This window comes from Talpa europaea (genome assembly GCF_964194135.1).
Source record: "Talpa europaea genome assembly, chromosome: 6".
NCBI classification, from domain to species: domain Eukaryota; kingdom Metazoa; phylum Chordata; class Mammalia; order Eulipotyphla; family Talpidae; genus Talpa; species Talpa europaea.
The window spans coordinates 95,980,055-96,004,551 of NC_140072.1; the positions used below are offsets into that span (position 1 = coordinate 95,980,055).

At 37.4% G+C, this 24,497-nt stretch overlaps 1 protein-coding gene across 1 annotated transcript in view; it reads left to right on the top strand.

The window, feature by feature from the left end:
- Positions 1-5,592: 5,592 nt before the first annotated feature.
- The window catches only part of LCP1 (lymphocyte cytosolic protein 1), a gene marked incomplete at both ends in the record, with an annotated part of 31,881 nt that continues 12,976 nt past the window's right edge, over positions 5,593-24,497 (top strand). Inside the window, 12 exons of the mRNA XM_084235309.1 lie at positions 5,593-5,656; positions 6,565-6,728; positions 6,887-7,016; positions 8,380-8,512; positions 10,156-10,237; positions 11,738-11,903; positions 13,817-13,959; positions 16,795-16,890; positions 18,974-19,169; positions 21,156-21,234; positions 21,765-21,879; positions 22,764-22,897. Of these exons, the coding sequence (XP_084091435.1) occupies positions 5,593-5,656; positions 6,565-6,728; positions 6,887-7,016; positions 8,380-8,512; positions 10,156-10,237; positions 11,738-11,903; positions 13,817-13,959; positions 16,795-16,890; positions 18,974-19,169; positions 21,156-21,234; positions 21,765-21,879; positions 22,764-22,897 (1,502 nt within the window). The remainder of the gene's footprint in view (positions 5,657-6,564; positions 6,729-6,886; positions 7,017-8,379; positions 8,513-10,155; positions 10,238-11,737; positions 11,904-13,816; positions 13,960-16,794; positions 16,891-18,973; positions 19,170-21,155; positions 21,235-21,764; positions 21,880-22,763; positions 22,898-24,497) is intronic.

Here is a 24,497-nt window from a genome sequence, read left to right on the forward strand (position 1 = left end):
TTCCTGGACTTGGTACTCATTCTGATAGTAGAAGAGACTCCAGATTTCTGTTTGGGTTTGGGTTCAGAACAACAGTGTCACAGACACATAGGTCGTTGACCATTCCTTTTCCAATTCACCATTTAGATTAATTCAATCTACTCCTTTCTCTTAGAGCTATTAAATCACTGCAGGGTTTTGATTTGGGGTTTTTAAAATTTGAAGTCTTGTCTCATAATTTGACCTCTCCAAGTTGAGATGTATAAATGTCTGAGAAAAATGTGCTCAAGTTTTTTCATCTTGACCTGCCTTACATTAGTTTAAAATCACATGGTTTTAAAATAACTTTTCCGGGCCTCACCTGGTGGCGCAGGCGTTGAGCGCTGTGCTGTGAAGCTGTCCACAGCCTCTGCAGCACCGGTTCGATCCCCACTGGCCAGCGAGGGTCCCACATGGAGCGGCAGACCTCTCCTGTCTCGCCCGCTGCTCCCCTCACCAGTGTATTTCGTCAGTCTGCCTGTTCTGGTCCCCGCTCTGTCTCCGGTGAATCCTCTCACCCTCCCGCGCATTTGGCCTATACCCCGGTTCTTGTATAAAAATCAATAAATCTTTAAAAATAAAATAAAATAACCTTTCCCTTCCATCTTCCTAGGTCAATTGCTTGAATGGATAATATAATTTTTATGCTAAAATATTTTCTGTACTTTTTCACTCTACCTTAATCTTTATATTCTCTTTTTAACCCAAGACTATAATTCTTCCCTTTCTTACTTGGCCCTGCCCTCAAACCTTATAATGCAGTCCTGTTCATTGCCTTTACTCGTATTCCACCCCATTTTCTAACAGTGCTCTACAGTCTGAAGCTATCATGTCAAAAGATGGGCCAAGTTTAGATTCAGAGACCTCATTCATTCTCTTTACTTTTGACATTGTTTTGTGCTTTCAGGGTAACTAGATCAGTACAGACATTGTCAGCAGGGGTGTGAAGAGCACTGCTTGATCTGTTGTAGGCATTCATAAAATATCGTAGAGTGAATGAATTTATCTCAGAACCCCAGGAGCATCGATGAACCAAGAAGTGTTAAGAAACCTTAAAACAAGGAGAACCAGGCCACTTTAGAGCTTTAGGCCAGATTTTACCAGCAGACCTGGTTAAAATAGGATGAGGGAGTGTCTTCTTCTAATGTATATGTGAAATACTAGGGAGGGTATAAAGGAGGACCCAGAAAATTGGTCGTGAGAATTCAGTAATGCTGACTGTACAAAAGAAAAACTCAACTTCTTAACATCAAAGCAAAAGCTCTCGAAGCTTCTCGGGCCTCCCTGGTGGCGCAGTGGTTGAGCGCCACGCTGTGAAGCTGGCCACAGCCTCTGCAGCACTGGTTCGATTGCCCACCGGCCAGGGAGAACCCCACATGGCACAGCACACCTTTCCTGCCTTGCTGGCTGCTCCCTACTCTGGCTCTGGTGAATTCTCTCACCCTCCCCCGCTCTGACCTGTGCCCCAGTTCTTGTATAAAAATAAATAAATAAATAAATCTTAAAAAAAAAAAAAGGCAAAAGCTTCTCAAGCTATCCAGGTGGATAGACTCTCTGCTAGGCTTTTATATCTCCCATGGGCTATACATTTTAAAGATACTTAATGAATAATTGCTGGGTGAATGAATAAGAGGATGAAATGAGTGTCTAATAGAATGTGAAGGTATTAGATATGAATAGACAGCATGGGAGACAAGAAAAACTTGACAGCTGGAATCCTGGCTGTTCCTCTACTTAGCTGTGTGGTCTAAGATATGTACCCTACGTCTCTGAGTTTTTCTTTCCCACTCTGTTGAGGGTCATTATATGAAACACAAAGTTTGTGGTGTTTGCTACATTCTCTAAGTGTCTCTTCTTGAAGGCTAAGATAAGATCATTGCTTCATACAAGAACCAGGGTGTAGGCCAGAGGTGTCAGGGGGGTGGGTGAGAGGATTCACCAGAGACAGAATGGGGAGCAGAACGGCAGATCTACTGAAATAAACTGCTAAGGAGAGCAGCGGGCAAGACAGGAAAGGTTTGCTATGCCATGTGGGTTAGCTTCCTACGGTTGGGTGGGGAATCACACTCAAGCTGCAGCAGCTGGCAGTGGTTGGCGATAGCTTAATAGAACTGAAACTTTAACCCCTGTGCCACCAGGGAGGCCCCCATGTGAAAGATCTTTAACTGGTGTGAAAGTTCAGAGAGCAGAGAGAGAAAAGAAAGCATTTCAAGTAACAGATTCCCAATCAAACTCAAAAAATTATGTTCAGCCCAAAGCAGGGCAACTGAGGCCAGAAAGCACCAGAACAAGTCCAAGAAATATACCAGCAGGAACCACAAGAAAGGGATTAGGCAAGTCTCAGAGAGCTGGGACAGAAGGTAAGAACCAAAATTCAAAATGTGCCATGTAATCCACCAGGAGGTCAAGATGACGGCTGAACATCCAAGGAACAGCCTTCCCACGTGTCTCACCTACATGTCTCTTCTCCACATATCTCCTCTGTTATAAACCTCAATTTATATACTCATCTCACTCCTTCCCAGCTGCCCTGCCCTTTCAGGAAGTTCATAGCCTGCAGGGAATTATAGTCCAAGGCAGTTGCTTATAAGTGTATGCAGGGGACATGGTACCTGTTCCTGTGCTGCCATGCTCCTCTTCCTTTCAAGAGATGCATTCTGTAACAGTCCTAGGCAGATGTATGGTCTCTGCCATATATTTGAAATATCAAGCTCTTTCCTATCTTCATCTTATTTTGCCAGTACTTATTTCTCCTCCTCCTGGTGACATTTTATTGGTCTAGCCCTTAGGTTTGGATATATCTTTGTAACCTAGCTCAAATTGTTTGGAACAAGACATGATAGAGGAAAAAAAGGGAGTAAGAAATGGTGGAGGAAGATAGAATGCGAGACAGAAACAAAAAAAAAAAAGGAAGGCAAGTGAAGAAGGCAAGAAAGTGATGAAGCCAGTACCCATCTCTGGGGTTGTTGTGATATGGAATGACACTGTGTTTACTATACAATCAACCCACAACAGTTTTTGCCTTCCTTCAAAGAACCTAATGGACCAATACCACTTTAGATATATAAGGCAAATAATAGTTTTACTAATAATAAAATACATTTTAAAGGAATTGAAATAATAACACTATATATAATTATATATTATATATAATATATAATGTGGGTATACATACAACATATGTATATTATATATAAATATCTATATATTGTATATATGCACACAATTATATAGTATATTGTATAGTATATAGTATATTATATAGTATATACAGTATAATAGTATATATAGCATAATACATGGTGTATGTTATATATAATATAATGTATAATATATTATATATAGTGCTATATATATATTAGTATTGTATATAATAAATATTATATTACATATAATATGTATTATATATTATATCTATAATGTATATTATATATTATATTATATATTGCATATATTATGTATTATATATTATATTATGTATAATATGTATAGTATATGATATTCAATACATATAATATATATCATACATTATATATAATATATAATGTGTATAATATATAATATATTATAGATAATATCTATAATATACAATACATAATATATATACTATATAGCACTATATAACATATACTAATATATATTATACCAATATAATATATATAATATACTAATATATATTATATAACATATGCAATATATAATATATAATATATAATATATAATATATACTAATATATACTATAATATATTATAGCACTCTATATAGTGCTACATATAATATATTGATATTATATTATATTTTATTACATATTTTATTATATTAATATTATATAATATTAATATATATACTATATTATATATAGTATATTATATATGTAGCACTATATAGAGTGCTATAATATATTAGTATTATATATAGTATAATATATATTATATATGTAGCACTATATATAGTGCTATAATATATTAGTATTATATATAGTGCTATATAGTGTATGTGTGTATATATATATATATATAGTGCTATATGTAAATCTATAATTTTTAAAGTGTTTTTGGGAGTTCCTACCAGTAAATAAATAGGGTAACAGGGAGCTGGGATAGGGAAGGACATGGGGACCTTTGGGGTTTTTCAACCAGAGTTTCTTACTTAGGGTTGTTATTTTTATTTGTTTTATTTACGTGTGAAGTTTCTGTTAACAAAGGGATGCTTGGGGGAACAAAAGTTTGAAGCATTGATGTGACAGCATGGTCATAATGAGTATGGATTTGCAAATTTGACTGTAATGAATTTTTGGCCTATAGGTGTAAGTATTAAAACTGTTCACTTTTCTGTGTGGTTGTTGGCTATCACTAAGAACAAGTTCACCACTATAAGTATATGTGAAAATATAGAAAAGGAAATCCATTTAACAACATCTGGGAACAAATTTAAAATGTTTTTTAACTAGTAGCTTCATTAAAATATCCCAAATATAATTATATGTTAAAATATCGCATTCTCCACACTCCCACCCAACCAGGAAATCCAATAAGCTTTAATGGTACTCTTATTTCCAACATGGTGTACAGATTAGCTAGGAGCATGGAGAATAGAATGCATTTCAGTTACATTCTCTTTCTGCCCACTAGAGGGCAGCAATGACACACAGGGGAAAGGAAAGTACTCCAGTGTTAACATAATTTTCTCAACAAATCTAGCCTTTCTGAGAACTCCTAAAAAGTCCCTCAGATTCCCATCTATGAATTATTAGGGGGTCAAATTCCTTTCCTTTCCTTCTCTAAATATTTAGAGAATTTAATAATTCCCTTTGAAGTCATGAAATTTATCTGTTGGCTTAGGCAAACATATTCATTTTAAATATGAGCAGAAAAATATCTCTAAAGAGACACTTATGTAAAAGTTAAAGTTTTTGTTGTTGTTGTACATTGTGTGACAAGCTATTCCAAAGTTTAATGACTTAAAACAACAGTCATTTTATCATCTCTCTTGAGATGGTTGGTTGATTGGACACAGCTGGGGACCTTCTACTCCATGTGATATTGACTGGGATTTTGACCATCTGAGGGCTCACAAGGTTTGGAGTGTCCCAAATAGCCTAATCGGGTGGCTGGCAGTGGTGCTGGCTGTTGACTGGAAACACAGCAGAGACTGTTAACCAGAGCATCCAGTTCTCCTCCATTGGCTTTTTCATGTGGCTGAAGCGTCTCACAGATGACAGTCAGTTTCCAAGAGGGAGTATCCCAAGAGTGAGCGTTCCAAAAGGAAGGAAGCAGAGATTTCCAGACATGATTCTCCATCCTTCTAAATGTTCAAAGCAGTTACAGTATCAGTGCAGACTGAAGGGAAGGAAATAAGCTCCCTCTCCGGAGGTGAGAAGCAGTCTCTGTGCAACGCAGAAGGGTGAGATTGGTGAGGACCATTTGGAAACTATCACTTAAAGGGTTAAGACAAGGACTATTTCATGTTTCTTAATGTGGTACTTGTAAGATTTAAATGTTCAAAAATCATTCCTTATGTTCTCTCCTCTACCCTTCTGTAGGTCTGTGGTCTAAAGCAATAATAAAAAAAAAATGGCCAGAGGATCAGTGTCCGATGAAGAAATGTTGGAGCTCAGAGAAGCATTTGCCAAAGTTGGTAAGTGGACCTGAAATGACACAATTCTCTGCTTTGTTGAGTAGTTTCAGGACAGATTCAATGCAGTGCCAACATGAGCAAAATAGTGGAAATGACAGGAATAAAGTTGTATTGATTAAATAAGGAGCTAGAGAGAACTTATTTTTTAAAGATATGCTTTTACCCCAATAAAAATAAAAGAGAGATATGCTTCAGGAAAATTACTTCTTTCTCTATGGTAAAATTACTTTTCTCAACTGTAGCTTTTTCCTGGAAACGGCCCCCAAGTCTCATCTTTTATACCTACTCTGCTTTCTTTGGTTTCCTTTGTTACTATGCCATACTTTTTCTTACTCTTTTTCTCTAAGCCTGTGATTCATTTTCCCGTATTTTTCTGTAAGAGTCCCTTCAAAATCTCCCTTCTCCTCCCCTGCAGGATATCTCTGCTTTATAATTGTCTGTTTTTGTTTTGTTGCATTGTGTTTTGTATTTTTTTTTTCCCCCCTGATGTCTTATTTGGAGGGAGAGGGGTCAGAGGGACGGAGGGAGGAGCACAGAGGACTGAGATGGTACATGGGTGCACTGGTGAAGGGAATTCTATGGGGACTCCTCCTGGGGGGTAAGGGAAAGCAAACATTGTTTAAAAATGAACAATGATGTAAAAAATGTATAAACAAATTTTTTTTTAAAAGAGTCCTTTCAAAATCTGTTGCCAGAAGCTCTGTTTTGGAATTACAATTCTTCCACACTGGAAAATTCACACCTAATAGCAGCAGACTTCTGGTGAGATTCCCGCTCTTGCATCGGGTCATGCTGAGACTCCTGAGTGATATCCTCCCCTAACCCCACACCCCCAGTCTCCTTTTCTCACCTGTTTTCCTGCTATTACCTGTATTGCCCTGAAACTTCAGCTGTCATTTGCCTTACAGATACTGATGGCAGTGGGTACATCAGCTGCAATGAGTTGAATGACTTATTCAAGGCTGCTTGCTTGCCTCTGCCTGGTTACAGAGTGAGAGAAATTACAGAAAACCTAATGGCTACGGGTGATCTGCACCAGGATGGAAAGATCAGCTTTGATGAGTTTATGAAGGTACGCATGATACAAAATACAGAGAAGCATTTGAAACTTGAACTTTGAGTCTGTTTTAAAAAATATGTACAATACATTTCACCCTCCTTGATTCAATATTACATATTCTTTCCTTTGATCACAGATTGCGTTTCTAAAGATACATTATAATTTTGCAGGTTTTTCAGGGCCTGAAAAGCACAGAGGTTGCCAAGACCTTTAGAAAAGCAATTAATAAGAAGGAAGGGATTTGTGCGATTGGAGGCACTTCTGAGCAGTCTAGTGTTGGCACCCAACATTCCTATTCAGGTAAGTTTGGACTAATGGGTGGAAGTGCAAGTGGAGAGGGTGTTGAGATGAGGAGAGAAATGAGGGTAGAAAGAGAGGGGCCCTTACAGAAAGGAAATATATCTGCCTTCTGGGGTTACGTTCTAAAACCATTATTAAACGTAAGGAGTGTAAAGAAAGACAGGAACCAACACTGTTTTCTTGGGCATAAGTGGACCAGAATACAAAATGGGAAAAGCAGTTCTAGCTCCAAGTAGTGTCCAATATCAAATAATCTTATCTTCATTTACAAAATTCATTTAAAGGCTGCCAAAATTCCTTTGTAAATCTTATGGATAAAATTAGCTACTCAAACTTCTGCCTCCAGACTTAATGATTATTCTTAATGCCTGCTGAATGGTCAAAAAAAAAAAAAAAAAAAGGTTTTCATTGATTTGAAGAGAGTTGTGTGTTTATTCTGAAGACTGCCATCTAACAGCCTTGATGGAAATTTCTAACAGCTCAAACACTACAGTAAATCAACAATTCCAAACTGAGTTCTACAAAACGCTAGTTAATCTTAAAGATAAATTCATGGTTAAGTGCTATCTACAATTGCTAAGACAAAGTTTAGCCTTTTGTTTTTTAAGACAGAAATTTTCAGAGCTTTTTGCTATATAATTATTTATACTGAATCGTAAAGACAATATATGCTACTCAGTGTTTCACAAATTTTTGTGACAGGATTCTTTTGAGGGACACTATTGTTTTCTGTGACATGGGTTTGGGAAGCAATGTGTTGGGCTGTAAGGCATAACTTGAGGTTTTATAAAATTTTTAAAATCAACATTTGGCAGCATTACTGATGAGAAAGAAAGATTTATATATTGAATGCATAAATTATGATTATATCATAATTATATTAAGAAGCTCAGTGATTTGCAAGGATTGCCTATGATCGTTCCACATTTAAACCAGCAGAGCTAAAGGCAGAGTCCTGAGTTTTATTCTGTAAGCATTAGTCATATTCATATTTAACCTTTATATTTATAAATAAAATGCAGTTTATATATATTTACATCTAAATATAGATGTAAGTATATATTTATTTTAAATATAATACACTTGAAAGTATGTCTTCTGGATATGCTGACTTGTATGTTTTACAGCCTAGAGTGAATAGTCCCAAGTCAGCTGTAATTTTTCTTTTTTTTCTTTTTTAATTTATTCTTTAGTTGAAGTAAGAATGTAATGCAACACTTCAATAAATGTGGGATGATAGGATAATAGACCAAATAACCTTGTGTTGTTTTCCTGTGTATGAGAATCTAAGACCCGCGTGTATGATTTTGCTTATATCTTATTTTCACTTTGCAAATAAATCCTTTTAATCATCTACTTGCAGAGGAAGAGAAGTATGCCTTTGTCAACTGGATAAATAAAGCCCTGGAAAATGACCCCGATTGTAAACATGTAATCCCAATGAATCCAAACACGAATGATCTCTTTAATGCTGTTGGAGATGGCATTGTCCTTTGGTAAATAACATTTCTTTTATTAGTTTCCAAAGCTTTCTCTCGAATTTTCTGCAATACTGACAATTTATTGTATTTATCCCAGTCCAACTTCCTTCAGTGCTCAGCTAGATCTGAAATACTTTTCTGGACTTTCACTTGGCAGGTCTCAGAGAGCAAACTAATTTCAAAAACAGCTTATGAGAAAGGTAAAACTACTGTTGCTTGGTTGAAGGAGAGGGATGCACAATATAGACAAACATAAATTAGCTAGAGATATAATAATACAAAATCAAAAGCTTTTTTGGGAATACATGCCGTTTTGTTTCATCTGAACATGGCTTATCATGAGAGTACATATTAGCACGGTAAGTGAAGCAATGCAATGAAAGTCCTTAAGCAGAGGGACTTTTGAATGATACACAGAAATATATAACTGTACCGGGACACCTGGGTAAGGATGAATGTGTTCTCTGTAGTCTGTCACATCTGTTCAGGATGGTTTCTTTGGAAATGCCTCTTGGAGCTTTGCTTTCCCAGCTTCTCTGCCACTGTAAGACATGGTATTAGTGAGGAGGTTTGCAATGCCCAATGCCAGGTGGGCTCAGGAGTTAAAAGGAAGGATGATGGGCAAGACTTTGAACCCCATCTTCACCCCATTGTAATTGAAAACTGTGGGTTTGCCTTTTATTTTGTTTTTAAGAGACTGCTCATCCCTATCCTTTCCTCCCATTGAAATCCAATTACCATAAAATTTTCTCATCTATCCTAACCCCCAGTACTCTCTCTCTTCATTGAATTTTTAAAGGATATAATGTTTATAATACTTTGGGAGCCATTATAATATTCTGCTTTGATCTTTCATGTAACTGTTCATGTTCATATATTTTGTTTATGTTATTTGACTATAAGCTTTATAAGGGCAGGGGCATCTTATACTTTTAAAATCACACCACCTCCCTACCATGTCAGAGTTTCTAGTTAACTAATACTAGTTTAATAGTTTCCAAATGGTAACTTTAAAGTTGTTTTGCCTAAATTGCAGTAAAGTACCTTTTATTAAATATTTGTACACACATACACGTAAACAAAACAAATTTATGGAAATACATTTTTAATAAACAGCCACAAAGAGAGGGGAGTTGCTTAAAATTGTTAGGAAAGTGTGTTAATATTGATTTCTCATTAAGAAAAAGAATCACAGATTTATTCGTTTTTTTGTTCTTTTGGATTTTTTTTTTAACTTCATTTCTTTAAACAAAGTGGGAGTAACCTAAAGATATTTATTTTTTTTGCTCCACTACAGTTTAAACCATTGCTGAGTTGGTACTGGGCTATATATCCAAAAGTCTACTTTTTTTGGAAAAGATTTATTTATTTATGCATACAAGAGCTGGGCTATAGGCCAGAGATGCGGGGGGTGAGAGGATTCACCAGAGACAGAGTGGGAAACAGAACAGGCAGACTGACTGAAATACACTGCTGAGGGGAGCAGCGGGCAAGACAGGAGAGGTCTGCTGCACCATGTGGGTAGCTCCCTGGCCGGCCGGTAATTGAACCCACGCTGCAGAGGCTGCGGACAGCTTCACAGCACTATGCTCAACCCACTGCACCACCGGGGAAGCCCCAAAAGTCTACTTTTTTAAATTGAATTATTTCTCTTTCAGTAAAATGATCAACCTTTCAGTTCCAGACACAATTGATGAAAGAACCATCAACAAAAAGAAACTCACTCCTTTCACTATTCAGGTATATCTTCCTTCTATTACTTTAATACAGGATTGTGCTTAGAATGAGTTCGTACCTTGACTGCTGAGTCAGCCTTTTTCAGACATCAGCCCAAACTCCAGGTTATGGGCTGGTGAAGTCATGACTTGTGGGCATATAGGGACACTTACCTGTTGTGTCTTTATTAATATAGCAGGATGGCATGCTGATGGAGTGTTCGTAGTTGGGACATTCTTTGTTCTGGCCACTTATGAATAATGATTCAAACTGGCTAAGTTTTAACTCAAAATTTCCCTAGCAATTTATCTTTGAACTGATGCCAAATATCAGCATTTTAGCTGAAAAGATAAGTAAGCCTTTTTAAGAAGAGAGGGGGTGGAAACAGGAAGTGCTCTGACGACCTTCACTGTGGTGTCACAGCCACTTGCTTTCAGTCCTTCAATTTATTGATTAACTAGAACAGTAACTAGTAGTAAGTAAACTGTATTTCTGCATTATGTTTCAGTATTTTAATGTAATTCCCTTGCTCAGAAACCATGTCCATAAACAATATGTTATGTCCTCTTTGGATCGAGGCCACTTCCCTTTTAAAAAGGGAAGTGGTAACTAAAGTGGGAGTAATGATTAAACATATATGAATGCACTTAACATCAAATTTACTCCTGATCATGGTCACAAGTAGAAGCAATACTTTTTACTAATCGTTTGTACTCTACTCTTGGACAAAAACCCACTTTTCTTTTGCTCCCTTTCCAATTCACTGGACTGTACTTTGTTTTGTTTTTAATTTGTCATTAAAAAAAAAAAAAAACAATTTCTGTACATCTCTGACTCTGATATCTTCTCCTTTGAGGACCCAAGAGTAGTATATAGATTCTAGACTGGAAATTTCAATGACCTATTACAATATATGTGAATTATATTACACACACTCTGGCTAGTTATAAGAACATATAATCTATACCTGTGTATGTGCACAGACATGTTTGTGTTTGTACTCAAATTCCCTAGATATTATGGATAGTCAATAAATTGTCCTAGTAAAAACTATCTTTCCCAGGAATAGGATTTGTAACTTTCTCATTCCATTATATCTAATTTGCAAGTCAACAGTTTTTCTGTTACTCTACATTGACCCTGATTTACATCAGCAAATGTGTAACTAATGATAATTGTGACAAGACAATGACTAAACTTAAAGGTGCCACCTATATTCTGCCTGATGGAGATATTGAATATGTAAGCACCATCACAGAACAAGATGGAAAAAATATAATGAGCTCATCCTGACCAGAACAGGCCTTCAATTCCAGGTGTTGGTTTGGTTGAGTTCACTGCACAAGTCCAATGTCTGGGTTTCAGGATTTTCTCTTCCACTAATTACTTATTGATAAAAGCAATTGCAACATGCTTCTAGACCTGGGAACCTTCCAGTGGGAAAACATTGTTGCTCCTGCCCATCAGTAATCATCACTTACTATCTGCATCAAGAAAAAAACTTGCATATGTTTTGTCTTTTAGGAGAATTTGAACCTGGCTCTGAACTCTGCCTCAGCCATAGGGTGCCACGTGGTGAACATAGGGGCTGAGGACTTAAAAGAGGGAAAGCCTTACCTGGTGCTGGGACTTTTGTGGCAGGTCATCAAAATTGGGTTGTTTGCTGACATCGAACTCAGCAGAAATGAAGGTACAGTAAAGCCTCAAACATTAATGGTGTGACTTTTTATTAATGCATGTTTTGTGGCCTATTGCTGGAAAATGTCAAGAATAGTTAAGCTCAGAATCCTCCATTTTTGAAAACTACTAGTTACTTTGAGGCTATTGTGTTAATGTAACAGATTCTATTCACACTGATCAGACTTTTGTAGAGGACGGAGCAAAAGCTTTTTAAGAAAACAGTCTAATAATAATGCTCGATTAGTACCGATAGCTCAGTCTAGCTGCCTGGGACTCCAACCTTAAGAGCTTTTATAAATTCACTCTGTATTTGGATACTTTATATATAACTTATATATAACTTATACTTTATATATAACTTAGTAGACTATTTCAACTTGTATTTTTTGAAGTGATTCACCTCACTGCAGTGATTCCTCCATTTTAAGAGAAACTTGGTTTATTTCTTTTTTTTTAAAGATTTATTTATTTATGCATACCAGAACTGGGGGTACAGGCCAGAGGTGTGGGGATGAGAGGATTCACCAGAGACAGAGTGAGGAACAGAACAGGCAAACTGACTGAAGTACACTGCTGAGGGGAGCAGTGGGCAAGTCAGGAGAGGTCTGCTGCATCATGTGGGTAGCTCCCCACCCGGCCGGGTATTGAACTCGTGCTGCAGTGGCTGCGGATAGCTTCATAGGTTGCGTCTTAACCCCTTGAGCCACCAGGGAGGCCCTGGTTTATTTCTTACTGAAACTCTAGAAAATGATTGGGGTTTCAGTGTTCTCAACTAAGCACGTTGCTTTCAGTCTTTATCTTTTCTCGGCAGCTTCACTGCATTTAAACAATTACAGCCCCATTTTTTTTTTTAAGATTTTATTTATTTATACAAGAACCAGGGTATAGGTCAGATGTGTGGGAGGGTGAGAGGATTCACCAGAGACAGAGCGGGGAACATTACAGGCAGACTGACTGAAATACACTGCTGAGGGGAGCAGTGGACAAGGCAGGAAAGGTCTGCTGTGCCATGTGGGTTGCTCTGCGGCTGGCGGGGATCGAACCGGCACTGCAGAGGCTGCAGACAGCTTCACAGCACTGTGCTCAACCGCCTACGCCACCAAGGAGGCCCAATTACAGCCCTATTTTTTAGACAGAAGAGGCAGGTGTTGATAAGCATCATTTAAAAAAAAACAATGTTACCTTAAATTTTCAGGTACAGATTTTACCAATATGAACTCTATAGCCATATTCTAATCAGATAGATAGACAAACTGACTGATAGTCACTTTTATTTATATGTCCAAATCACAGTAACCAGTGAAGAATCCTGAAGTACCACTTTAAAACCAATATATTAAATATAATATAAAGAAGGACAAAAAGCAAATAGGGAACTTAGAACTCACAAGAAATAATATTGATTTGCAAATAATGACCTCAGCTAAACCTCTAGCTGAGCAAAAAAGTATTTATTCATCTGGGGAAATATAGAGAAAGAGTTGATTATGCTTTGGAGATGCTATAAATATGTAGGTAAGCATTTGAAATATAAAGCACCAATGGGAATAGACAAGAGGACATTGCCACTATTACAAAATTGATCTTTTAGAGCAAAAATGTTATCACAGCAGGAAATGTGCTTTGGCAGCCCTAGCGGAGTATTCAGAGCTAATAATCTTTGCTATTTCTGATCCTCACCCACAGAATTCAGAGGCATATGTAACATTGAGATCTACTGGTGCCTTGTCTTCCCCATCTGAAATATGGGGACAGCAAATAAGCTCACAGTACCTTATGCCTGTTTTAAAGAATGGGAACAGTCAGATACACCTTTACCCTGGAGAGAGAATGTCATGGCTTTCTAGCAGAGTTCAGTTAAAATTATAACACATTCTCCCAAATAACCCCTGTATTTGTTTTTCTTTGGGTTTTGTCCTTCAGTTCTGGTTGCTCTTTTGAGAGAAGGGGAGAGCCTGGAAGATCTGATGAAACTCTCTCCAGAAGAACTCCTCCTGAGATGGGCTAATTATCACCTGGAAAATGCAGGCTGTGGCAAAATCACCAACTTCAGTACCGACATCAAGGTAGGAAAAGTGTCGTTTGTTTAAGTAACTGCAGCAAGAACAGGAATTGGGGCAGGAATGAAGAAAACACAGATACTGGCCAGGGCACTTCTGAAGCTGACTGGGTAGTTTGAGTGAGACTGGTGCTGTTTTCCAGCTTCTCCCTGCCCTGGAGTCCCTTGAAGCTCTAAGGCTGGCCACACACAAATCTGTTCAACTACTATGCAGCTTCAAAGGGAGAGGAGTTAAATTATATCAGCACTGAGACAGGTTTACGCCCTCTCCCTGCGGATGCGGCGCGCTAGCTGGATTCCTTGGGCATGATGGTAACACGCTTGGCGTGGATGGCGCACAGGTTGGTGTCCTCAAAGAGCCCCACCAGGTAGGCCTCGCATGCCTCCTGCAGCACCATCATGGCCGAACTCTGGAAGCACTTAGAGTTTCAATATTCAGAGGAGAGATGAGGGTGAAACAAAGGGAAGGCAAGAGATGCAACTGTTTTTTAAATAGAGAAGAGGACTATATTGTGGTTGATTCTATAAAGGAAAACATGAGGATTTCCTTGAAAAAATTAAATGAGCACTCTTTTAATTACACTAATAACTAACAAACATGATGTCTACTGCATACTAGACACTGTTCTAACTGCTTTGTACAAGTTTTTGACTCATTTAATCCTCACACACCAAACCGATGAGATACGAATTATTTTCTCATTTTACAGATAAGGAAATTGAGGAAAGAAAATTAAGTAACTTGTTCAAGTTCACGTAATTGGGGACTGGGGTCAGGATACAAACCCAGAAGTCAGTCCCACATACTTGATCCCCTTACTGTACTGCCTCTCTCAGACAACTCATGGATATCTTGCAAGTTTTTCATTTGTAGAAACCAGAGTAATTTTTACAAAGATAATGGTTCTGGAAAGCCCCTGTGAAGAGACTTTACTCCAGAGCATGTGGAAGATGCAGAGACAGTCCTACCACAAAGATCCAGAAAGGGAAAGGCTGAGGGAAGCAGGTAGTCTCATTTTCTAGGTGAAAGGAACAGCTACTGATGTTGATGACAGAGGCAGTTTAAGGAGCAGGAAGGAAAGTCAGAAGGCAGTCCCTAGCAGTTGATGGTTAAGGATGCTGGGAGGCAACCTAAGAAAAACATTTCAGACTCCATTTTCTCAAAAGTTAATGAAATTTTATGCAAAGAGAAAGTCAAAGGAAAGGTTACATGACACCAGTAGTCAACCCAGGCTTCTATATTTCTTAGAATGACAGTTTTCCCCTGCTGTGAACTCACTGACCTTTATATTAGAACTCAGGGTCTTGCCAGGCCCAGTGCCAGTTAGAATGAAGCTTCTAGATGGAAAGTCCCTCAGTCTTTAGGACCTAAATAATAATGTCAAATTCTTTTTTCTAACTACACAGCTTTCTTTTGTTTGAAACATTCTTCCAGCTCCACTGACCAAACCAGGATTTAATAGGACAGGGCGGCATTATGTCCCCTTTGTGTGGAACAGTTTCTCTATAATTGTTTCAGCCAAAATTTTCAAACTTTTCAGCCACAATTAGGCTGCTTGACCCAAACCACAAATTTACTTAATTTTCCACCATTAAATGGCTGTGTTCTGTGGAATAATAACCATTTTGGCTAGTGCAGTATCTGTATGTGATAGGAAGTCCAAGCTGAGCACTCCTATAGCCTGTGCCTGTTCCCAGAGAGCAGCTATATCCCAACCAGGGTCACAGGGGTGTCTGAACATCCAGAAACTTTGGGAGATGCCCTCAAATCACACATGGTGGGCAAAGGTGGGAGAATGCCCATACTAGAGTGAGAAAGGTTTATTAGGGACAGATGTAATAAGGTGACTCTTAACACATGGTAGGCAGATGGTATTGGTGCCTAACACCGCATGGAACTTTCACTGATTTAAAAATAACGACAATGAAAAGTATGAGGAGGAGATAGTAGAAAGAAAAGAGGCGAAAATCATTTTCCCAGGTGTAACATCAGTGACTGGTATTCTCTGTCTCATCAGTCTAACATCACAAGCAGTGAACTTACCTCTGCTCTCACCAGGTCCTACCCAGTTTCAAAGCACAGAAACAGTTATTTTTCAGTCTTTAAGAGAAATTAAAAAATCTTTAGACTTAAACAAATTAACTAAAAAATGTATATGCTTTCATTGAATGGGAATACATTTATAATTTTAAGACTTACCATTCTTAGAATTCTTTTTGTCATTAAGCATATTTCCAGAATCTAAGAAAGCATGAGAATTAAATGTCTATATCCAATCTGCTGTAACTAAATTTAACCATTTTTCCTGGCTTGTAGGTGAACATTAAATGCACTTATTGTAATATCTCTCCTTTTACACGGAGACTGCTTGTTAATGCTTCTACTTTCTGTCTTTGGAATCTTTCTTTTGCTGATTGTCCATTTGAATGTATTTTTAAACTCTGCTTTAAACTTCTACTTCCTTTTTTGTCACTTTTCTTTTTAATTAAACCTTAGCTGACTGACTTCTACAGCAATATAAAGGTATATATATTTTCCTGTATACAATTTAATATGTGTAAATAAATTCTCTCCTAAGGACAACAGAATAGCATTTGCTTCTTTGAGTTGCCTTTTGTGTATGTCCTGTGCTTTTGTTATACTCCTTTTGAAAAGAAAGGCAAATATAATTTTTAAACAGACAAAAAATTCAAATAAATAACTATATCCAGCTTTGTTAATTAAGTTTTTTTCTTGAATGATAGTCAAATAAAAAATAAAATATGTTTGCTTTTGGAAAACTGTGCTAAATGTGTGATTAGCTATGCCATTTCATAATTGTAATTTCTTAATTTCTCACAGGATTCAAAAGCATATTACCACCTGCTTGAACAGGTGGCTCCAAAAGGAGATGAAGAAGGTATTCCTGCTGTTGTTATTGACATGTCTGGACTAAGGGTAAGACAACGTACCAAATTGTGTTTCGAGCTTGCAATGCTTCCTTCCCCTTGGCAGTTCCGTTACTTGAATGGACCTGACTCTGGGGTCCCATAAGTGGCATCTCTGCAGAAAGCCCTGTTAAAACTGTTAAAAGCTGTTAACATTTCTGGATAATAATTGTGGGAAACTGAGTCTGGAAATCAACATTAAGTAAAAAAGAAACTAATGTTAATTAAATACCATACACCATGCGAGGTACTCATGTTTATCAATCATTTAATAGGCTCTACAACACCAAGAAGTGTTAGTATTTCCATTCCATTTCTAGGTACCTGAATATTATTTCTGGAAATGGATGGGATGTTTGCACAAGTAAATTCTCACTATAGCAATGAAAAACTATGATTGTAAGGGATGAGTTCATATGTCCCAGATCATATGACAGATTAATGGAAGTTTTTGATTCAAGGCTCCAAAATTCACCCAGTCGCAACCCTGCCTTACTACACTAATAAGAAGACAATGAGGAGAAAAAGACTGGGAAAGATCCTGAGTTCTTAAAAGTATCTGCAAGTCTCCTTAAAACAGTAGGCACAATATGTGTCTGAATGTTAGAAGGTCATTTTGCCTAGACTTCTGGCACTTCAGTATTGATCTTGAGAATTTGCCTTACCCATTTTTGTGCCTCATTTAATTTTATTAGCATTAAATCCAGTGAGTTAATATTATAAAAGTTAGTAACTAATTTCTGAATGAGAAGCAAAATACATGAAAGGTATACTGTATAGTGTTACCTAATAAGGCATCATATCAAGAAGTACTTTGTGGGCCTGCCCTGGTGGAGCAGCGGTTGAGCGCTGGGCTGCAAAGCTGCCTGCAGCCTCTGCAGCGCCAGTTCGATCCCCGCCTGCCAGTGAGGGTCCCACATGGCGCGCAGACCTCTCCTGCCGTGCCCACTGCTCCTCTCAGCATTGTGTTTCGTGGGTCTGCCTGTTCTGTTCCCCGCTCTTGATCTGGTGAATTCTCTCACCCTCTCGCGCTTCTGACTGTACCCAGTGCTTGTATAAATAAATAAATCTTTTTTAAAAAAAAAAGAAAAAAAAAGAAGTACTTCGTTTGAAGTTTAGCTTTCTGAAAATTGGTGGTTTCACCAATTTTTTGAAAGAGCTTTAAAGACAGCGGACCATATTTCAATAAAACTATAGTCTTCTCTGCTGCATAGGATTGGAGATTGTCTAGAACTATTTGAGTGGGCCTTTAATATCTTCAGTGAGTGTTTCTCAGTCTGAAGTCTACAAAAACCAAACTGATATATTTACCAACAATAGTGTACAGCTTGTGTTACTGATCATGTTTATTTTATTTGAGTTGCAAGTATACATTCTTGGTGTGGAAAAGATGGTTGTAAAGGAATATAATTTATAACTCAATAAATATTTTTTGGTAAACAAAATGTCATGAAGTCTGTACAATAAAAAATTACAATGTAAGTTTAATCATTGAAAAGAATTAATACCAGCACAAATGATAATATTGTAGAACCTTACTGAAACTCTTTAAAAGCAAGACAGCATTTGAAATGGTCCTAAATGGAAACAAAAGGATTCAATTACTTAAATTCTAAGGTTCTTTTTTTTTTTTTTAAAGATTTATTTATTTATTTATTTATTTATGCAAGCACTTGGGTACAGTCAGAAGCACGGGAGGGTGAGAGAATTCACCAGAGCCATAGCTGGAGCAGAGCAGGCAGAAGGACCAAAGTACACTGCTGAGGGGAGCAGAGGGCAGCAGGAGAGTTCTGCGCACCATGTGGGACCCTCCTCCGGTGGCCGGGGAGCAACCGGGGATCGAACCGGCGCCACGGAGGCCTCGGGCAGCTTTGCAACCCAGCACTCAACCGCTGCGCCACCAGGGAGGCCCTCTAAGGTTCTTTTTACTGTGACTTTTTGATTTTGGTTCAGGTGACTATAAGTAATAATTTGTTGTTGTTAAGTGTCTGAGTGTGTATCAAACACTTATAAGAGTCACAGTTATTTTCATGTTGTTCATGCCTGCTTTGTTGTGGAAAAGCCCTGAACAGCCTCGTCCTTTCTCATTGCAGGAAAAGGATGACATCCAGAGGGCAGAATGTATGTTGCAACAGGCGGAGAGGCTAGGCTGCCGGCAGTTTGTCACAGCCACAGATGTTGTTCGAGGAAACCCCAAGTTGAACTTGGCTTTCATTGCCAACCTCTTTAACAGATACCCTGCCCTGCACAAACCAGAGAACCAAGATATTGACTGGGGGGCACTCGAAGGTACTGGAAACCAGTTGCTTAAGAGTTTGGGGAAATATTTGCAAGTCTAGTTCAAAGGCAATTCAGAATCATCTCACAAGCAAATAAAAACCCCTCACACACTGAGGGAAGATTTGCAAACAGGTCATCAATTCTCTGGTACATAACAAAGAGAATAAATAGATTAATCAAGTCAATTACAACCAAGCAGGAATAATCAAATACTATTATATCACATCCATTATACATAAGCTCCATCCATTATCAGAATTAAATGTTTTAGGGAAGACAATGCATTTAATTATCAAATGAAATAAATTCTAAGTTCCAAAAACCTAATTTATGTACTTAATGGACTGAGTGTTAATTCCTAGAAGCAAGAAATTGCAGCCACTTATCATCTGTAAGAGATACTTAAGCTAGGAGGAGCTCACTGAGGTTTTTGTTTTGTTTTGTTTCTTTGGAATGAATTATGGAGAGCAGGGAATCATATTTTGAGGCAGAATCCATGACAATTATATTTTGGAAGTTAATGCCCCATGTTTGAATAAAAACATATAGCTTTAGTTAATACCTAGTGCCAGAGATGTTTACTTTTTTTCCTTCCAGCATCAACTAATCTCAGTATTGGGATAGAAAAATCAAGAGAGAATTAACATTAAATTAATATTAACAAAGCAATAACAGATTTAAGGTTGATCCTTTTCTGCAATGTTTACTCTAACTGGATTGATGCACCATCAATCCATGATCCAACTGCTGCATTTGTATGATTTGATAAATCATGGTCAGAGATTCAGAGGCATTGTTGACTACTATCCTCTAATCACCCATTTCCAGCTGCCTCTAAAATAGCCCTTTTTGGGTCCTTCACTATCACTTGAAATTCAGTACATTCAATACAAAATTGGTCATCACTTCTCTTATCCCCATTGTCTTTCCATCCTACCCCCACCATGCCATCAGCTTTCCTGTAGAAATTCTCCATTATCCATTAGTCGTGCCTCTTTTTTTTTTTTTCCCTCTTCTGTCTCCAAAGCTGAAAACCCTGGATTCCACTTTAATATCTTCCTCTTCTTCACTCTTAAATCTATCGAATCAGCAAATGCTAATATTTTTTCCTATGGAGTAACTTTTAGATTATTTTTCCTTTCTGCTCCTCTGGACTTTAAGTCACACACCAACTATTCCAATAGGTCTGAAGGGCCTTTTCCTCCATTCATCATGCATTGAATGTGCCCATATGCTATGTCAAACACTATCCCCTCTGTGTGCTCAATTGAAATGCATATTGCCTTCCAGTAATTCCGCACACTGCTGCCAGATATATCATAGCACTGCTTTCATTAGATCTCTGCCTTGCTCAAGAATTTATGATAGTAATAAAAAAAAAACATAATGACTGACATTGTCTAATATATTAACAAAAATCTGCTACCTGACATTTATAAGAGCCCTGATTCTGGTTTCAGTCACCAGACAGCCTATCTCTGTGTACTGTACAGCATGGATTTCTGAAAATCAGTTTCTAATGGTTTTAAAACAGACCGTGCCTATCACTCACTTTGGATTCCTATTTGCTTGCTTTAGCTCCAGCTCCTTATAAGCGCCCCCCTCCCATCTACTACTCTTTCCTTTTCACTATCAGATTTTACAAACCCTTAATAAGGTGAAGTCCAAGTTCCACTCCCTCCAAATTTAGCCCAAATTCTTTCCTTCTCAACTCAGATTACAAATATATCTGTCTCATATGTTAGCCCTGTAGCATCACGATTTCTCTTTGATGCCTAAAGTCTTGTTTTTCCAGAAAGAATGTTAGCCTTTGAGAGCTAATCTATAAGATTTCCCTACATAGGATCCTGCATACTACTAATAGATACTTGGGAAATATTTGTTGATTTGAAATGGAAAAAAAATAACTAGCCCAGAATAGCAACTCTCATCTGAATTCATTAGGTTTTTATATTTTCTGAAGGCCTGAAAGATAACCAGTCTTCATTAATTTAGGTGAGACGAGAGAAGAGCGGACATTTAGGAACTGGATGAACTCCTTGGGCATTAACCCTCGAGTCAATCATTTGTACAGGTAATAGTATTTGGGGACTCCTTTAAGGTGAGACACTGACACCATGAAAGTTCCTCAAGATTTCAAGTACCACAATGAGGTGCAATTGTCCTTAATGAAGATAGGAAAGTAAACTGCAGATGCCAGATATTCAGCTGAGAAATCCACTTTGATACATTATCCTTGTGTGCTTAGCACCAAATCATAATCTCAGTAAAAGGACAAATGCACTACATTTTTGAGGTGATGATATCACAAGCAGGCAAAGCAATAAATGTGGTTAAGTGCCTCCTATTCCATTGGTAAGAGCTGTATTCCTTTTCCTGGAGGCAGTTATGTTTTGGCTACAGGAGCAAGGTAGTCACACCTGGGGGACACCTTAAGTTCCCCTAATGTTTGAGTCAGAGTTTCTGCACCTCTGAAGATGGAATGCCTCATACCAGTGTTGCGAATGTCCCTTGAGCTAATTAATAGGTAAGGGAGGGCCTTCCTCCACTTTAGGACCTTGATAAATGATGTCTGAGAATTCTTTTTTGTTTGTTTTTTTTCAGTGACTTATCAGATGCCCTAGTCATCTTTCAGCTCTATGAAAAGATTAAAGTCCCTGTTGATTGGAACAGAGTAAACAAACCACCATATCCCAAATTGGGGGGCAATATGAAGAAGGTAAGCAGTGACTCTTCTGGTGTTCCAGAAGGCTGTGAGAGGATCCTGGAAATACCTACCAGGAGGCCAAACTTAGCTAAGTAATGTCTATCCAGGGATTAAATTTATAGTACAGCAGTCGGAAACCTGAATGGTTTTATTAAAGTGAGTTCATTATTTCAGTTGATTACTTATTTATAATTCCATGCTGGGTGTCTTCAAACATTATGATGTAAAAATTCTAATTAAGATAATTAGAGCAAGCAGAGCGACAGGATTGCTTTCCCCCAGCAGGATCCTCATTCTAATTTTCTAAAGACATGGGGCTTTGTACTGACAGTTGGACTTGTACAAATAGTTTGTCTTCTTCAACACAGTGGGAACACACTGTTTGTAAAAGCAGCAGTGGGGTTTGTACAAATATTTCTCACCATTTCTCATTCCTGTGACTCTTAATGATCCGCGCATAGCCACAGGAATATCTGTCCCACAAGTCTGTCCACCATGTGCATACAAAATGGAGAGTCCAGATTCCCCATGTCATTCCGCACACATTCAGCTACTTGGGGAATATTTGGACAGGTAGATGAGCATGACTCTCTACTAATATGATGCTATCGAGCCTTGAAAATGTTCATAATAATAAACTCATTTCCATTTTGGACTCAGAGGACTCATAAATATTTTTTGGTGAGAGTGAGAGGCTCTTTTTAAGAAAAGATAGAAAATTCTTTGACCAATTTCGAGTCCTATAATTGAAGAATGAGACAAGACTTGAGAAATCATTCTATCTTGCCATAATTATTTCATTTTGTGTATTCATTTTTACTATTTTATTTTAGCTGGTATTTGTCACCATGGAGATGATAACAATTAAGATTGTTTTCCTTCCTGCTCATTAACAGCTTGAGAATTGTAACTATGCAGTGGAACTGGGAAAGAATCAAGCCAAATTTTCTCTGGTTGGCATTGCTGGACAAGATCTCAATGAGGGAAACCGCACTCTAACCTTGGCCTTGGTTTGGCAGTTAATGAGAAGGTAATGCTAATCGGGAACTGCTTTTTATTGAATGTATTATTTACCTAGAAAAGATGCCAGCAGATTTTCAGGAATGTGACTCAACATAGTAAAACTGTATTTAAGTTAAATTTAAAACAAAAGGATTTTTTCCCCTATATAGTTTTTTTTTTCCTTTAGTTTTATAAGTTTTGTTTCAGGTATGAAACTGTTAATAGGTTCATAAATATCATTATGTCCCTTTAATGAATCACCTCTCTTTCATTATGGAGTAACTCTCTTCATGCTTAGTAATATTCTTTTCTCTGAAATCTACTTTTTCTGACATTAATATTGCTACTTCACCTTGTTTCTTTGGATTAGTGTTAGCATGCATTTTTTTTCCATCCTTTTTTTTTTAACTCATTTTTGTAAATAGCAGTTAATTATTTTTTAAAGGTATTTTCAAAATAAGGTAGAAAGATACTTTATTTCTCTATATATTTACCATTTCTTGCTAGGATGGATATCCAAATTTCTATCATTACCTTCTTCTTGAAAAATTTCTAATAGGCAAATATGCTGGCAAGGAGTTACTTCAGCATCTTTATGTCTGAAAAAGTATTTCATTTTAATTTTTGAAAGATAATTTCTCTGAGTGTAGAATTCTAGGTGGATAGTTTTTGCTTTCAATGTTTTCAAGATAGTGTTTGCTATCTTCTGGTTCACATTGTTTTCAATTAATCTGCTGTCATTCCTTTTTATTTATTTATTTATTTTTAAGAGGACAGAAGTTTATTTCTCCATCCTCAAAGTCCAGGGCTGATTTGATGACTCAGCTCCTAAAAGTCCTCAGAGATTAGAATTTCTCCAGCTCTATGGCTCATCTATCTAATGATGAGTCTCAGACATACTGTCCAAAGTGGCCATTACCATTCTTATCTTTTTTCATCTGTATATGTCTTTCTTCCTTGACTTCTTTAAGATTTTCTCTTCATCATTACTTTTAAGCGATTGTATTATGATGTGTTTTGGTGTTTTTCATGTTGAGGTTTGTTGAGTTTCTTGAATGTATGATTCATTCAAAAATTAGGGGGGAAATTTGAGGGGTGGAACGGCCGGCCTTTATTTCTTCAGTTGTGTCTCCTCTACCCATCAGCTTCATTTGGGGAACTACAGGTGCAAATATATTTGCTCATTCGAAGTTATCCCAGGGTTCATTGATGCTCCATTATTTTTTCTCCCATCTCCTTTTTTCCTCACATTTATATTGGATAATTTCCATTGCTTTGTCTTCATATTCACTGATCTCTTCTTCTGCAGTGACTTAGTTTACATTAGTTCTATCTACTAGGTACTTTTTTATCTCAGAATTATAGTTTTCATATGTACATATTTGAGTCTTTTTTGGCATCTCCCATGTCTCTGCTCTCTACCTTGAGGATATAAAGGTAATTCTGTATTCCTGCGTCTGTTTCCATGAATTGATTTTTATCCTCATCTTGGGTCATATTTTCCTGCTTTTTTGCATCCTTACTTAAATTTTTTTTATCATGTGTTAGGCACTAAATTTTACTTTGCTGTGTACTAGACATATCTTTATATATTTAAATACTCTTTTTTTCCCTGAGGTGCAGTTTAG